The sequence below is a fragment of the Danio aesculapii genome, chromosome 1 (assembly GCF_903798145.1).
Source record: "Danio aesculapii chromosome 1, fDanAes4.1, whole genome shotgun sequence".
Classification (NCBI taxonomy): Eukaryota; Metazoa; Chordata; class Actinopteri; order Cypriniformes; family Danionidae; genus Danio; species Danio aesculapii.
In genome coordinates, this window is record NC_079435.1 from 15669793 (window position 1) to 15688105 (window position 18313).

The 18313-nt window shown below is 35.7% G+C and overlaps 2 protein-coding genes across 6 annotated transcripts; one reads left to right on the forward strand and one right to left on the reverse strand.

The window, feature by feature from the left end:
- Positions 1-34: 34 nt before the first annotated feature.
- Positions 35-10266, forward strand: f8a (coagulation factor VIII associated). The gene is made up of 12 exons (XM_056456694.1): positions 35-123; positions 487-533; positions 898-970; positions 1960-2119; positions 3994-4062; positions 4181-4301; positions 4384-4476; positions 6214-6278; positions 6754-6835; positions 6925-6971; positions 9792-9847; positions 9925-10266. Exons 1-12 carry the CDS (start codon positions 65-67, stop codon positions 10004-10006), a joined length of 954 nt encoding a protein of 317 aa, XP_056312669.1. The 5' UTR covers positions 35-64; the 3' UTR covers positions 10007-10266.
- A 14-nt stretch (positions 10267-10280) lies between these two features.
- On the reverse strand, positions 10281-18148 carry emp1 (epithelial membrane protein 1). Of its 5 annotated transcripts, none has more exons than XM_056456697.1 (6): positions 17765-18148; positions 16858-16920; positions 16525-16641; positions 13846-13954; positions 13633-13773; positions 10281-12500 (listed from the first exon to the last, which is right to left on the reverse strand). In XM_056456697.1, the coding sequence occupies exons 2-6, from the start codon at positions 16882-16884 to the stop codon at positions 12340-12342; spliced, it is 555 nt and encodes a 184-aa protein (XP_056312672.1). In that variant the 5' UTR covers positions 16885-16920; positions 17765-18148; the 3' UTR covers positions 10281-12339. The 5 variants fall into 5 exon arrangements, with proteins under 5 accessions (XP_056312672.1, XP_056312671.1, XP_056312670.1 ...); XM_056456696.1 differs by having other exon boundaries at positions 16858-17021; XM_056456695.1 differs by lacking the exon at positions 17765-18148 and adding an exon at positions 17608-17729 and having other exon boundaries at positions 16858-17021.
- Positions 18149-18313: the final 165 nt, after the last annotated feature.

Genomic DNA, 18313 nt, shown 5'->3' on the forward strand with positions numbered 1-18313 from the left:
GCAACCAATGGAAACAATCTGAGAGCGGCTTCCGGTATGTTTACCCTCCACCTGAATATCAACAATGGCAGCCGAAGGAGATTTTCTGATGCGCTACCGGGCGGTGTCAAATAAACTGAAGAAGTAAGAGCTGAAAAGCTTTCTGATACGAACTAAATATTGTTTTAACTTGTCTTCTGGTAGATAATTGACGTTGTTTTTTTAAACCGTCGCCCAAAAACACAGAACGTCTTGTCAAGGCTAACGTAACACAACCCTCACTAGCCATTTGCTAATTGCAAGTAAAGAGGATCTAAATGAAGAAATTAACGTTAGACCATAATTGTGAAATTACTAAAGATGCATGTGTAAATATTGTATCTTGTAGATGTTTAATGTCAAGCAGCTACATGCCGAACAGTTCTAAAGGAGCTGGTATAAATGTTCAGCTGTCAAATCTCATACTGTTATCAAAGCCTTAATAAGTTGCTCTTCTTGAAACCACAGACGATTTCTTCGGAAGCCTAATGTCGCAGAAGCAAGTGAACAATTTGGTATGTATTGTATTAATTGTGCTACAGTTACTTTTATATTCGCACATTCGTTCATTTAACGATCCCTATATTGTTTACTACTTTGAATATTGGGTCTGAAATCGCATTTAGGTATGACTTCAAAACAACATTAGCACCATTTAAACAATGTTGTACTTTAGTAGCCATTAGCTGCTAATATGATTTCCCCATTAAGAATTTGCAAATAAAAATTTTCTGAAATTATATTAGGGAGAAAGTCTGAATGTGCGAATATAAAACCAGCTTTAACCCAATATTGTATTAAATGATGGCTATAATCCTGTCTTTATAGTTGGAAGTGTAATTTTTGTATTAATAAATACTATTTGACATGTTTCCACAGGTCAGTTGGCTAAGGAGCTAAAACAGCAGGACTGTCCTCAGTATGCAGCCTTCTGTAATCTCGCTATGGCTCGGTAAAAGAACACAACAATCACTCATAACATTTCATATATTTCTACATCCATCTCTGTTTGAGGGCCATAAATAATCGAAACATTTATTTAAAATGTAATGTTATTACATTTAAAATGTAAATTATTATTTAATTATTAAATGTTAACTGTTTTATCAAGTAAAGTCTTATTTATATATTTAATAAATATATTAAAGTTTAAATAATGTTTATTAGATGAGTAATACAATTGAATTGAAATAAAATTTAAAAACATTTTATTAAAATATTTATTGTCAATTAATTGAACTGGATTGACATGAATGCTATATCTAACAGTAGAGTAATATAGTGTCCTAAAAAAAGTAATGATGTAATAAAAACTAAATATTTTCCAAATGTTTATCATATTATTTTTACACGGTATTTATGTGCTTAAATGTATCGTTGCATTTTAAATTTAAGAATTGGAGGTAGTGCTGCACAATATATCATTTCTGCATTGGTATAACTGTGATCATTTGCAATAGTCGCATGATATGCAATGTTGAGTTTGTATTTTAATTTATTAAATTGCATGTGTTTTTGAGGCCTGTCATGGAATAAGGATTTTAAAAGCAATCATGCATAAGAAATTGTACCATTTGTAACAATTAATAACGATAATTTGAATTAAATTATGTTTTAATTTGTGTACCTAAATTATGTTAGACTCGAAAAATGATAAAAACACTTTATTTCACTTGTATCTTTTTCTTTATTGTATTTATCTATACTTGTAGCTAGTTTGTTATATATCATGCATATGCACTCCCTTACAGAATCATCCCATTCAATATAAAAATATAAATTCTTTCCAAATTAAGATATTTGAATCATCCAATATTGTGCAGACTTAATGGGAGGTCCCTCCTAAGAAGATGATCATATTTGCGAGTTTGTGGCATGTAAAAAAAGTAAAAGCCAGTGATCTTTATAGAACATGTACATTTTATTTATTTATTTCTGTAGCTGTGAGCAGACGCTGTTCAATGCTCCAGGGGAAGCCTTGGCTCTGACGGATGCAGCGCGGCTCTTTCTGGCCTCAGAGCAGGAGACCAGAGCACTGAGGGCCCCAGGCTTTGATGAGAATATGCAGGCAGCAATGAACTGTTATAGTTTTGCTATTAAGGTATTTATCGCAATCATTTTCTCACAGCTTTTGCAGATAAGCATATATAAACACAAAATTCATTATTTTGCAGAAAGTTGGCCTCCAATTTTAATATGCATTTTTAAATGTTTATTTAACTTAAAGGGGTTATATGTACAATTGAGAAAAGCTTGTTATTAGCAACATTGGTGCTCTCAGTCAACAAATTATGCTCTCAGTCATACACATGTAACATAAAAGAGACTGAATGTGATACAATACCCAATATACTCACAGCAAAGATCTTTTTAACTGTTGATTTTAGAAGTAAAAAGAAGTATACGAGGTCATTCAAATTATACTGTTATGATGGGTTATATTATAAAGTGTGTTCTAATATAGTATAAAGTAGACCATATTATAAAGCATAATTGAGACCATAGACTGTATAGATCTGGCTATGAAAGATTAGAGTTTGAAAAAAAAAAAAATGTTTGACACATTGCTATAGTAGAGAATAGCTCTCTCAGCATTATCGTATTATAAGCATTGGTTTTGTGTGTCATAGAACAGAAAAGACGTTCTAAAAATTGTGCATAGACAAACACATCCTTTTAATTTGCCTGTGTCTTTCACATACATCAGTCTATGAGCTTTTAAAGACAACCTGCTAGGTAACAAGTCTCATTTATAAGTTTAGTTAAAAGCTGTTAACACCTATAAACACTGCATATAGCCCCTTTAAAAAATATATAATTTTTGTTTAAAAAAAAACACTAATCCCTCATTCACTGAGTAACATTGCTTTTATAGAAGAATATAGGATGACGTTGAACATTCAAGCAACCAATAAAAGCAAAACAACATACAGCGGGGAAAATAAGTATTGAACACGTCACTATTTTTCTCAGAAAACATACTTCTAATGGTGACGAGAATTTGAAATTTTGCCCGGATGTTGTTAACAATCCAAAAAATCCATATATGCAAAGAAAACAAATCTAATTCCTTTACAAATTAAGTTATGTGTGATAAAATAAAATGACGCAGGGAAGAAGTATTGAACACATGAAGAAAGGAAGGTGTAGAAAGGAAATGAAAGCCCAGACAGCAGCTGAAATCTCTTAGTAGTTCTTCAGCAACCCTCTGCCCTTCCTCATTGTAAATTAATATCAGCTGCTTCAGTCCAACATCTACATTACCAGGATGATGATGAAGATGAAACCAGGGTGGACATTTCAGCAAGACAGCGATCAAAAACAGAGCAGAAGAAACTCTCAAATACTTTCAGAGAAAGAAAATCAAGCTGTAGAATGGCCCAGCCAATCACCTCACTTGAGACCAATATAGAATAGAAAATAAAGATATCAGATTTGAAAGACGAGACCCATAGAACCATCAAGATTTTTACACTTTGTTGAAGACTGTGAAAAACTTACACCTGAGCAATGCATGTGACTCCATTCTCCATATGAGAGTCAACTTTATATAAAAGGCTTTTTTTGGTGATGGCAGCTTAAAGTATTAAATACATTTCAGTAGTTCAGGGCTTTCTCCTTGTGTCATTTCATTGTTATTTTCCTTTGTTTTTTTTACTTTTATTTTATATTTGTATTTTTTTTTTACCAAAATCTTGTTCAATTCCATGTCAACAGCTCCTTTAGAAATATTATTCCCAGGAAAAAACATGACGTGTTCAATATTTATTTTCCCCACTGTATATTTTAATCCAGTTTATCTTAAAATAATCGTTAGTTAGTCTTTTGCTTGCCGCTTCTCAGCTGTTTCATGATGAAATGCTTGTAAAACTTGAAAATTTGAAGTAAAAAAACCCTAAAATCTTGCAATCACGTGCAGATTTTGTGTTTTTTCTTAGATGTTATACTGCAAATATGTACTTATATATTGTTCAGGTCTATATTGAGATGAATCAGCCTGTTATGGCGGCCAGTCTCTCACTGGAGCTTGGCAATGCTCTGAAGGTGAGGCATTCATCATTGCAACACACGGGGCTGTTTCTTCTATATAAATGCATTAAAATTGCACCACTCTGCTCAGAGCTCAATCCTGACGTGCTCCTGTTTATATATTTGTGTGTAGGAGATGAACCGCCCAGGAGAGGCCATCATTCATTTCCAGAGAGCTGCAGAACTGCAGATCCAGATGCCAATTGAAGCCCTGCTGTCGCTGTGGGAAATGGCCTCCTGCAAAATACTGACCCGTGAGTTCAGAGACTGATTGATGAAGGTTTCTGATGAAGGTTTTTTGGTCGTCCCAACAGTTATGTGATGTTTGATGCGCAGGTGATTACGACGGCGCTCTTGCTGTGCTCTCTGAGATGCAGCACATGTGTCAGGAAAGAGGACTACAGCTACCTGGGACAAACACACCTGTCGGTATGAATACGAAAGACTTTTATAATGTAATACCTTAATATGTGAGGTAGAGGAAAATATTTTAATGTGAAGACTGAAATTGAATAAAGTCAGACAAAGTTTGTCTTTTAACTGCTTTAATTCTCTAAGACAGCCTCTGTGAGCAAAAGAAGGATGGGCTCACAGGCATTCACCCGAGAGTTTTAAATACTCCAGCTGACCCTCCTTCGTGACTTTTTTTTTTGGTGACCGTTTGTTGGAATACAATGCGTTCTGGCAACGCGTCAAGTCTATCACATGACCCACCAGCCCCAATGATCTATGTATATCTCGTATTTTGTTTCTTTTTGCCCTTTTCTGTAAGTATTGATAAATGTTTTAATAATATTGTGAAATTTCTGAAACTCCCATTCATAATTATGTGATAGAACATACATTTTGTATTTTAAACAGCTTAATCATGATTGTGTTCTTTGTTATGACGGGTAATGTGCACTGCTGTTGTTGCTAGAAAGGATACAGCTGCAATCGGAAGTTAACAAGAAGTATTTATATTATTTATTAAATTACGCATTCATTGTATTTTATTAGCATTTACCCCTACTTCAACCCTAAACCCACACGGTAATGTAAAAATATTATTTGTTGTAAAGCATCACAAAAATTATGCTATATTGACGTGAGTATTCTCAGCTGTATCCCATCTAGACTACACCCTCTCCTGCAGCGCATTGTATTGAAAAATAATTATTATTGTCGTCTCCACAGACATCCGCGTGTATTTTACAATTTTTTTTTGTGTATTGAATGTCTGAAACCTAAAATAAATGTTATTTGTTTGAAAGCACAGATAAATTGTGAATTATGACATGTGCTGGGCACCTCTTTCTCTGTCACTGATGTGATCGTATGCTTCAGGGACCAGCCAAGGCTGATCACACCAGTGTGATCATATGCATGAAAGGATTAAAGGCAATGTTACAATGTTTTAAATAAGCATTTCGCTACAGCTCCTTGACTCTTAAAAAGTAGATTAAACACATGGCTGTAATAGCACCATGATTATAATGCATTTGATCTTTACTTTATCAAAACCTTAATCAGTATATAATTGCCAGTCATCAATATTAAATTTCCATCACGGTCTGAATATGGAAGACTTGTATAATTTTATGCCTAAATATGTGAGGAAGAGCACAACTTGCATTTGCAAATCAAACTTTTTTTTTTAGCATTTTTTTTTTCCCTGGAGAACAGTTTTTATTTATTTATTTTTTTTCCTCTCTCAAATGTTCTGCACTAGCTCATTTTTGAACTTACGAAGAAGAAATGACTTCTGCATGTTTGCAGCAAATGTGTTGCACATTTCACTTCATCTACACCACCCGCTGTAAAATTGTCTCTATTCACACATTTGCTTTGATTTTGTATGTAGCTTCCTTTCACAAATACTTAAATTTGCTTTTGGTTTGAACCCAGCATAATGTGAGAATTAGTGGCCAAATTTGAGGGATTTTCACATTATTATTATTATTTTTATATATATATATATATATATATATATATATATATATATATATATATATATATATATATATATATATATATATATATATATATATATGCTTGTTATTTTCCTGATTATTCCCAAATGTTTATGCAGTACACTTTTCTGATTAATGCTGAACATCAAGGAGTTTAAATATATGTTGAGAATATAACAGATTCATAATTCTGCTCTGTTTGTTTTCATTCCAGGTGCATTTATGGATATCATAGCAAAGTGTGAAATCTCCAGGGTCTTACTGCTTATGCTCCTTGAGGTGAATTCCATGTTTTAAATCTGTTAGGTTGACAAATAAAGTCCCATTTGCCCTATTTTGCATCCCCGAAGTGAACTATTCTTTGTAATTGTAAATGTGCAAGACTTCAGATTCATTTGCTGATACAGGTAAATATCTTGAAGAATGAAATGCACTAGCTACAAGTCTGCTTATGATTTGCATAATAAATTGAAACATTAAAGGACAAACACCAACTTTGAAATATGAAGCTGCACAACAGACTGTTGCCGAGTGTCCCAACCTTGGAAAGGCAGATAAAAATGAAGGAATGAATGAACAACAGACTTCTTTTGAATGTCTAAATAGCTGGAAGCAAATGGACACGGGAGTCCACAGATTCAAGCTACAAATTGGCACTAATGTCACACTCTTATGTTAAAAATAGGGTTACTAATGTTTGTTTACTATACCCTTTGTAACACTGTTTGTGTGTCTGTTTGTGTTTGTGTTTTAGCCTCCTCCTCAAAAGCTGTTACCCGAACACGCTCAGACACTAGAACGATACGCTTGGGAATCCTTCGACTCACACAGCCAGGGTAAGACTTAGGAGCTGATGTAGATTATGGCACAGTGTTTTTTGATGTTGCTATTCTGTATGAACTGTTATTACCTTTCTTCCCTCTAGTAAACTTCCTTCCAGAAAATGTGTTCCTCCTTCTACAGTCAGTTGTGGTACGTATTCTGAATCTGCTTCTGCAAATTTGCTTGTTACAACATATAGTGGAGTCCAAAAGTCAGACACCACGTTGACAATCTGCTTTCCAAACCTACTTTAAACCTGTTCAAAAAGAGAGATTTTGAAATATTAGGATATAATAAGGAAGAAATATACTAAGAGCAAATATGCTGTGTTTTAAACGTTTATGAATTTAGTACTTTAATTCAGCATGGATGCATTAATTGAATCCAAAGTGACAGTGAAGACCGTATATGCTACAGTGTTTTATTATTTCAAATGACTTTCGTTCTACTGAACTTTCTATTTGTCAAATAGAAAGTCCTGAAAGAGAAATAAAACTGGGGTGGTTTCCACAAAGAGTAGCACAAGGGCTCTTAACATTGATAGTAAGAGAGACTTATAAGAAATGATCTTTAAGAAATCAGTGACACTGAAAACTATGGTGATGATATTAAAAATTCACTTTGCCATTTAAAGGTGCAGTAGGTGATTGTCTTCAAAAACTCTTTATGTTGTGCTGATTAAAAGTCTTTTCACATTCCAATAATAATGATTGAAGTAAATGATCTAAATGTATTTGTATATATTTTTATATTCTGGGTAAGGCATAAAATTAAAAAATGTTCATCCAATTAAAAATTGTCAGGCCAATAATTTCCATAATTCTGATAAGTAGCCCAAACTGTCTGTCAACAAATGTAGATTTGTACATATGTGTTCAGCTGTTCACACAGATCCGCCATTTGCATGTGCACGCACACTGTATTCACCTGCACACGAGAGAGAGAGAGGAAGGGCGACACCATGGCTGAAGTATTTCTTTTAGACAGGTTAAGTTGTTTTAAAACTATTTTAGTCATGCAAAGCTTGTTGTACAAATGGGTTATATGCACGGAGGTGTTGTTTAGCCACTAAAATCTGCCGGCGAAAGATTGATGTGACTATTTTCAATTTCATAAGGGACCTTTTACAGCATTGATAATGTAGATTTTAATTTAGTTTAACAAAAAACATCAGTAAATAGCGATATTCTGCCTAGCTTGCTTTACTGAGCTGAAGTTGGTTTTATATTCACATTTGTTCATTTTTGAACAATGATAACCTGTGACGTGCTCCCCATATTGTTTATCATGCTACTCTGAATATTTGGTCTGAAATGGCATGCAAGTATGGCTTAGCAAGGAGTGTAATTCCTGCACCTTGCTGGCCAACCACCAGGGTTCATACACATTTTTACTACTAAAATTCCATGACTTTTCCAGAACTTTCAAGTACATTTTCATGGCCAAATGTTTAATGTAATGTCTACATATACATGTTAAAAAATAAGATAAACAGTGACATTCAAATTTATTACAGCATATCATAAAACACACAACAATCTATTTTGTTTAAATTTGTTTTTATATTAATTTTGATAATGCTTACACAGCACTAACAACGTGAGAGCAAGTTTTTGGCCAAGGACAGAAACGAAGTAAAGACAACTAATCTATATTCAAGTTAGGGCTGCACAATATATCATTTCAGCATCGATATCGCAAGGTGTGCATGCGCAATAGTCACAACTTAGGATATGCAATCTTGGGATTATAGTTTAATATAGAATTTAATCATAATGGAGTAAATGTTTATCACTTTCATGCATTTTTAAAGAGATAGTTCATCCAAAAATTACTTGCCATTTTCATTACACCCTTCACTTGTTTCAAACATTTTAGGAGTTTTCTTTTTTTAAATGAACACAAAAAGAATATAATTTAATAACTCTTATAGTATTGAAACAAGTGAAGTGTGAGTAAATAGTGAGTACGTTTTAATCTTTGAGTAACTGTCCCTTTAAGGCCTGTGACTGAACATTTCAATATTTCAATATTTTAAAACATCTGGCCACAAGAAATTTTTTGTAACTTTAATAAAGATTAAATATTGTTTAATGTTGATTATTCAATATCTGTGCCAGAATAGTGAATACCTGAACACTATAATTCACTTTTATCTTTACTATATTTTATTTATCTATGCTTGTAATTTATTTGTTATATATTATTTGAGATTCACTCCTCTACAAAATTCCCCAATCAGTCCAAATAAACCTGCTTAATCATCTGGTGAAATTGTATTCACATCGCTATATATATATATATATATATATATATATATATATATATCACAGAAATTCAAAATATGGTAATTTTTCCAATATCGTGCAGCACTAATTCAAGTATACAGATATTTGTTAAACTAATTTCCATGACTTTTTCAGGCCTGGAAAATGGCATGTCAAAATTCCATGACTTTTACAGGTTTTTCATGACTGTATGAACCCTGAACCACTAAGCATACAGTAGTCGCTTTAGGACAAAGTGCATGAGAGAGTAAGACCAGCAACCCTTGCATGCATGAAATATTGCACATTTTGACAAGTTTTGCTTGCTATACAACTGAATTGTAGTATTCTAAAGTACAATAAAGTTTTCTAACTGGCGAGTGACATGATCTAGTGGGTTGTCTACTGACGTCTTTAAGGTGCGTGTTCGTGTTTCAGGAGGCATGGCTTTGGACTGCAGGGGAGGAGCTGTGTTTCAAAGATATCCTAACCGGTTAGCATTTTGGCAGATCACCTACTGCACCTTTAAATGAGTAAATATGAAAAGATTTGCAATATCATCGTTTCTGCTGTGATCAAACGGCTAGTGGTTTCTTAATTTTGGACTGCATTTTATAATGTGCTAGGTTATCTCAAATGTTATAAACTGACTGCTAGCAGAGCTTCTGTGGTGTTAAAGTGTGTAAATGGTCTGTTTGGTCAGATGGCCTGTCAGGAAAAGGATACAGAATCTCTCAAAGCTCTCCAGACAGAACTGTGGTGAGCTTTCTGCATTTCTTGCTTTTGTATTATACTGAAGCCTTTGCTTTGAATAACTATATCGTCTCTCCCGACAGGCCTCTCCTTTCGGCAGAACAGAATCATCTCCTTCACTTAGTGGTTCAGGAGCGAATTACACCCTCTGGTCAGGGCATATGATTCACACCCCCACAAGACTATACTTAATGGAACATTCCTATGCTAGTGCCTGGTGCATTTTGCATGAGGACTGAAGGTCAGTGGGCCTAGTAAATCTGTACATACACATGACAAAGTACATCACATTTCTCAAACGACTGCAGGTTTCACGTCAAACTTTCTTCTGTGAATTTAATGTACGATGTAGTGTTATAAAGGAATGCTTATTTTGACTTTTAATATATTGGTGTTGTAAATAAAAGGACAAAAGAGATTCTTAAGGAGAGGTTTTTATTTGTGTGTGATCACTGAAACTAACATCTCCCTGGTTTACAAGGTTTGCCTTCGTTTTTGCATTGAAAAAATAAAACCCTTTTCATTCAGTCAGTGTCAAAATGCAAAATAAAAATACATCTAGAAATTACTGAAAGCAAACTAGGTAAGCAGAAACTGGATAACTCAGACATCTGTATATTACGAGGAGTGATGTTACTCCCATGAAAATATTATTACATTTTGACAATTACAAAAGAAAAGCATTCTGAAAATTCTTTTGGAACATTCTGTGCTCTGGAATTAGAATGTTACTGTGTGATCACGAGACCACAAAAACAATCATTCAACATCGTGCTATTCAAAACAATCGGCATAGCAACAGGGTCCATGACCATGATCAGGGTCCAAGTCATCATTATCAAGAAATAGTTCCATGTAGTGGAATAGTATGGTGGCAGAGTGTTCGTACAATCAAATTACAAAAGTCAACATGACCATGAGAACGATCAGAGACCGAAAAGCACCATAATGTACCGCAGTAACATAGGTTTGACCCTTATCTTGACCTAGAGACTATCCTGTGCTATTACCGTCTACGAAATATAGGTGAAAAGAAAATCCAAAATAAGCAATGTTCAAAACAAAGCTAATCTTTAAAGTGCGCGTGAGTTTAAAACTACATGTCGTTCACGTATATGTATCTGTATGTACTTCATATGTACAACTTCTCTTTCTCTTTGTACATGTTATAAATACATTTTTACAGTTCGTTCTTATATATAATGAATCTACAGCAACTGCGATTAAAGTGTTCAGACCCTATGTACACTACCTGACTGAAGTCTTGTGGCCTATTCAAGTTTAAGGACTTCTAGTTGATCATTTGGTATCAGAAGTGGCTAATATGAAAGGCAAAGGCCTCTAGATTACGCGTTTTTTACCAAAATAAAATATGATCATGCCTTGATTTTTAAATATTTAATTAAGACAATAAAGTCTGACTTTGCTTAGACTAGAGTTTTGTCACTTAACAGAAATAATGTACAGTATAGAATATAAAGTCATGGTGCAGTGGAAAAATAATTCATATTGTGTATGACTCCTATGATCTTGGATGACTGCATCCATACATCTCTACAATGACCTAAATAACTTATTAATAAAGTCATCTGGAATGGCAAAGTAGTCCTTACAGGACTCCCAGAGTTCTTTGGATTCATCTTCAATGCCTCCTCCTTCATCTTACCCCAGGCAAACTCAATAAAGTTCATGTCTGGTGACTGGGCTGGCCAATCCTGGAGCACCTTGATCTTCTTTGCTTTCAGGAACTTTGATGTGGAGGCTGAAGTATGAGGAGCGCTATCCTGCTGAAGAATTTACCCTCTCCTGTGGTTTGTAATGGGCAGCACAAATGTCTTGATACCTCAAGCTGTTGATGTTGCCATCCACTCTGCAGATCTCTCGCACGCCCCCATACTGAATGTAACCCCAAACCATGATTTTTCCTTTACCAAACTTGACTGATTTATGTGAGAATCTTGGGTCCATGAGGGTTCCAATAGGTCTTCTGCAGTATTTATGATGATTGGGATGCAGTTCAACAGATGATTCATCTGAAAAATCTACCTTTTGCCACTTATCCAAATTATCAACTAGAAGTCAAGTTATTATTTCTTGCTCTTTTAATTGTGATTGACGACAAGACTTGTCAGGTGGTGTGTCTGCTCTCAGTGCTTTGTGAATCTAGGAAAGATTGTCCTTCAAACCAAAATATAGTATTGCTCTAAATAAAAATGCAATCATAAATAAATCTCTTTTTGTTCATGAAATTGACCAGTTTTCTATAAGACGATCTCATTGGCAGATTTCAAGCATTTTCACAAGTTGAAATGAACCGTTGATTCTGTGTGATGTTTGTTGTGCAAGTTTCCTGAATGTCCACCAAGGCCTGTGACATTCAAGACTATTGCAGTATTGCACTGGGGCTTTAAAGCACATTAGTCACAGTCCATATGGAAGTTTGCATGACAAAAGAATAACCGAGGCTGTACATTAGCACTGAGAGCGTGGGCTGAAGTTTAATCCACTCTCTTGCGCAAGATGATGTACATGATTCCAGTGAAGAGGGTCAGCAGCCAGCCAAACCAGGCCATGATGTAGGACCAGCCGTACCAGCCGTCCTTCTCGCCTCTGTGGAAGTGGTCGGTGTAGACTGACAGAGCCACCATTATGCAGAAACCTAGAGGTCCAAGAGACATGTGTGAATGCACTCCAAAAATGAATGTCTTTACGACCTGTATGTTCTCTTGACACAACAGTCCACTCTAGTTTTTGACTAATATGACACCAAGACTGATGTTTTTAAATGATCTGCACTGGCTAATAATTTGTTCTGCATTACTAATTAAGTGTTGAAAGACTTATTTTAAAGTTAGGAGTTGCAAAGAAACCACAGGAGCTCTTTCTAGTTTATTTTTTCTACAAAATCTGACTTCAAAAATTATAAGTAACACACAGTCAATCGTTATACTGTCTTAATGATAATATCTCTTAATTATGTAGATTTATTTTAATTAATTTGGTGATTTTCTGATTTTTTTCTATGTATATGTGCAGCCCGAGCTCATGATGAAATGTAACTACTGTGTATTGTCAGAAAAATGGCTAATTTATATGAAAATGTATGATTTTAAAAAGGAGGCATGTCCCATAACCCTACCTCTCACTGGGGGTCAGCAAATTGTATTAAAATATATGTATGAAATTGTAGAAATTATTATAAACTTACCACTAAATCAAAAAATTACGGATTGCTGTGAGAACTGAACTGACAGTTTCAATTTACAAGAACTTCTATGTTAAGCTGCTTTGACACAATCTACATTGTAAAAGTGCTATATAAATAAACAGGAATTTAATTGAACTGAATTGAATTGCGTTGATATATGTGCAGTCTTAAAGGGATAGTTCACCTAAAAATGTACAATTTCTTGCCATTTGCTCTAACTGAAGGAAATCTTTTTTTGTCGTAAGTTTTATTTAAGACACAGATTCAGAAAGAAACGTCTTCTCTGTTTACATATTTTGTCCACATATACTGATGGAAATCTTAAAATTTTTTCTTTTTATTTCTGTTGAACACAACAGGAATAGAAGACATTTTGAAGAATGCTGGAAAGCAGTAGCCATTGACATCCATGCTAGGAATAGAAGATACAACTGTAGTCAATGGGTTCCAGTATCGCAATTCTTCAAAATGTCGTCTTTTGTGTTTCAGCAGAAGAAACAAAAAGGTTTCAAGCAAGTGAAGAGTGAGTAAAGCTTGGGTAAGCTTTTACTTTAATAACATATTTACAGAATCAAAAACTTACAGGAAATGAGCTGCACAACTCCCGAAAGGATGAACCGCTTTCCCTTGCCCAGAGTAAAGAGCTGGATTACGAACACGATCAGAGAGAACACAGCAAACAGGCAGGACAGCACTGCAAATCCTTGAACTGCCTGCAGATAATCTAGGAGAATAAGATTACATTAGTAAAACATGCACGTCCAAACATGCACACTGCTGGAATTATTTGTCCTACCTCTCCGGTATGAGGTTGGTATGTCCATGTACACCCAGACATTGTCATTGTTCTCCATCACCCATTGGCCCCACAGATCTGTGTAAAGGGTCCTTGTGAACCACCACGCCTGGGAAAATCATAAACCTACTAATAAGGGCTGTTGCAACTTATTCGTGGAGGGCTACTATACTGCAGTTAGCTTCTACCCGAATTAAAACACCTGAACCAGCTAATAAAGAGTGTGATTTAAGTCCTAATGTCTAACATTTCTTAAATGAAGAGGCATTTTTTTAGAGAAGCCAAAAGTCTTGAGTCAAAATCAAGTGTGTTTTTCCTTAAAAAGAAAAAAAGAATCATGTTTCCATTTTGAAATAAGATTACTTACCCCATTGTCAAATTTTTTGGCTTGTTTTAAAGAAAAACTCACTTTATTTGGACATTTCAAAAACTGCACAGTGCTGCTTGAACTCAAGAGTCTTCAGACTCCTCTAGGCAAGAGTATTGGAGCTAGTTGCTAGAATCGGCTGTAATCTGTATTAATAATAACCCAATATACACTCACCAGCCACTTATAACATCAAATGCTTATTAATGCAAATATGTAATCAAGGAGATATGGTCAAGAGTATAGTTCCATCACCCTGTGTTTATGCACGTTTTGAATGATCACACAGGAAACAAGTGAGAGAAATACCAAATTTTAAATAGAAATACCATAATTCAAACAAGTTTTAATGCTCGCGTTAATGTGAATAATGGGAGATGGAGAGGCATGTAATGACATGGCAAACATTAAACCCAAATGCCCAACCAGCTGACTCTACTATGCCTTCATTGTTTACTGTTGGTTACTAGGTTACCAATACTACAGTCAGCCACTCTAACCAATCTAATTCACAGCAAAAATGATGCTGATTCAATGATATGAGCTAAATAAAACTGCTCCTACCAGACCCAGAGATCAGTTGAATGTATTACAAATGATAAAACTCAACTGTTTAACTATAGGTGAAAAGTGGTGTTCTTTTAAGACTAACAATGCACTTTAGCTAAATAAAATGTAAATTTTGATTTCATATGGAGTCTAGCAACAAAAAAACTTGACTCAATAATTCACAGAGGCTCGCCAAATCTAGTCAATAGGGGAAAAAAGGTTTCATGGTCTCGACATTGAATTTGGTATTAACAACATGAGCATGTAGATCTATCCTGCCATGTATCAATGGGTTGAGGCTGGTGGAGTTGGAGTATTATTGCAGATTATATTTTTTGGCATATTTGGAGACAGTCCTAACTGCAGCCCACTGCTTTGATGACATAATGGACCAGGTCCACTACATAATGGACAATCGTCTACACCAGGGGTCACCAATCTCGGTCCTGGAGGGCCGGTGTCCCTCCAGGATTTAGCTCCAACTTGCCTCAACACACCTGCCTGGATTTTTCTAGTATACCTAGGAAGACCTTGATTAGCTTGTTCAGGTGTGTTTGATTAGGGTTGGAGCCAAAATATGCAGGACACCGGCCCTCCAGGAACAAGTTTGGTGATCACTGGTCTACACCTTTCCCCTACCCTAAACCCAACCATCACAGTAGTCCGCTGTCGCCACTGGCTTGCATGGTTTAGGATCTGTAGAGCTGTGCATCATTGGATTTTCTCTTCAGTGTATGGACTCTCAGTAGTAATTTTAAACCACACTGAACTGAGCTAAAGTGAACTTAAACACTACAAACTGAACTACACTGTTCCAATTTACTATGACCTTTTATGTGAAGCTGCTTTGACACAATCTACATTGTAAAAGCGCTATACAAATAAAGGTGAATTGAATTGAATAGTATGGGTGTTGCATTAGTGAGAGGTACAATGTCCACTATGTAATGGACTTGGTCCAGTACGTCATTGTGGTTACAGATTGCAGTGAGGACATCTTGATACTTAAAGACCCAACTGAGTATTGTTTAAATAACACAGGCATCCTGAGTATTGTTTCTGACCATCTTTATCTCTCACACAGCTCAAATCATCTCACACTGGTTTCTTGAACATAACATCAAGTTCACGTTACTCAAATGTGCTCAACAGTCGCAGATCTCAATCCAACAGATCAACTTTGGGATGTGCTGGTAGATTTGAATCATGTGCAGCCGACAAATCATTAACGGTGAAGCCATTCTATCAGTTTGGACCAAATCTCTGAGAAATGTTTCAAGCACTTTGCTGCAAAGAATTAGAGCAGTTGTCAAGACAAAAGGGACACTGTTGATTAATACATTGACAGCACTGTATAACATTTTCAAATCACATTACTTTCACTAATCACTAATTAAACTTTAATAAAGTAAATAAAACTGATTTGTGGACTTTGTTTTAAATAAAGGAATAGTTCACTCAAAAATGAAAATCGTCATCATTTACTCATCCTTCACTCGGTCCATACCTGTTTGAGTATCTTTCTTCTGTATTTCTCAGAAGAAAGAAATTCATAAAAGTTTAGAACCACCCAAGATTGAGTAATTGGAACTGTCCCTTTAAAAACATCATTTCTGTAATTTTTATTATAAAATTATATTTTATTTATTATAATTATTACAAATTACGAGTAATTTATGAGCAAATACAAATTTTTCTCAGTGTAGGGTGATGGTAAATGCAACTGATCACATGCATGTATGTAAACGATTAAGCAAACTTACATCATCTATAGTTGCCCAAAAAAGGAAGAAAATTGTAGTCAGATGAAGCAAACAGATTCCTGCCAGGGCCTTCAGCATATTCAGAGGACGAGAAGGGAAGCAGGATGCAACGATATCCTGTTGTGACGGAAATATTAAAAGACATGACATCCAATGTCCACAATTATCTAATGATGACTAGTTGACAACAGCTTTTAATTTAGGTGTCTTAAACAGTGGTACTGAGGAAGGAAAGGGGGGGGGGGTATTATTATTACTACTACTATTTCGTTTAACTGTTTGGGAATTTCTATGGAAATAAGCTATGTGTATTTGCACTTCAAGTCAATTTACCTTAATGCTGATACTGAAAGCAGCCATGTCCTATGACATCATCACATTAAAGTTGCATGAATCCTAACCAACAGACAACAACTGCTCTGTGATCTTCTCTAGGGTCTTCTTTTGGGATACTAGTTTTGTTTCCACCGTGATCACATGCACAAATCTCCAATAGGCTAGACCATGTGGGGGGAAAAGGGTACCTATATTTCAATGTCATATCTAGAACTCACAAACAACAGTGGTGAATTGACGTCACAAAATGCTGAGGCATGCTGTTCATTGAAAATAACAAGGAAGGTTTTAACAGCAAATGCTGTGCTCTGATTAAATTCACCTGAAGAAATCTAAACAGTTAAAAGCCTGACCTGCCTATTATGTTATACTCATTGCATGCAGCTCAAAATAACGTAAATGAAAACCAACAATGCATAAACAGTCTATTATTTAATGTCAAATGCTTTCAACATCACACTAATTACGCGAATATACAAAAATGAAGTACTATAAACGCGAAATCTCCCGCGAATTAAGTCTGACACAGAAGGAATTCGTGTAACGTCATACGTTCTTATGCAGCCTCGTTCAGTCAGTTTTGCTTAAATTCCAAATGTTCTATTACATTCCAAAACACACACACATCTCCCTTTCTGTTATTCTGAATCTAACGCTAAAGATGCGTAATTGCGCAAATAAATAATAACTTTGTAACCTCACCAGCATGCGAGTTTTGCAGCAATAGCACATCCAGTAAAACATTACCTTAATTGTGTAAATCTTAATTTATTTCTTGCTTTTCGAAGCCTAGCTGATGACCCACCATCCAAGGATTCGCACTTCCCCGCACCTCGTCCGCTGTCTCGCCCCCCCTCCCGCACTCTTTGCTGCATAGAGGACCCCACCCATCCCAAGGACTTACTTTTAAGTCCTTACGTATCCCACATCCAGACAGCGAAATCCTAGAACTGTCTTGTCGCTGACCGAAAATGAGGTGCAGTAAAACACACACAAACGATGCTTTCTCTGAATGTCAAAACCGCAATCAAAACATTTTATTCATCTCCAGATGCCTCCTTAAAAGCACTGGAAAGTGTGGCGCATGCTGAATAATTCTCTCTCTTCTAGCTTTTGCAACATCTCCATCATCCCGTTACCTAGCTGTGATGTGCTATTTATATACAGAGATCTCTACATCCGCATGCCGCAGCATCCTAACTCAGCTCTCCTAGAAATAAACGCTGAACGTAGACTCCGGCAGCAGCACGCTCCACTCGCCCGGCGCCGCACACATCACTCACTGCAGTGTTAAACCTGCTGCACGGGCTAAAACGGAGATCATGGCTATCCAACAATAGGGCGATCTGAGCGCCAATCAAAATCCACCTCTCCAATCAGGACAAAGTAGCGCAGAGGCTGGAAAGAGATGCGCAGGTGCTTTGCAGCGGTTGATGAGTCATCCATCCTAAAG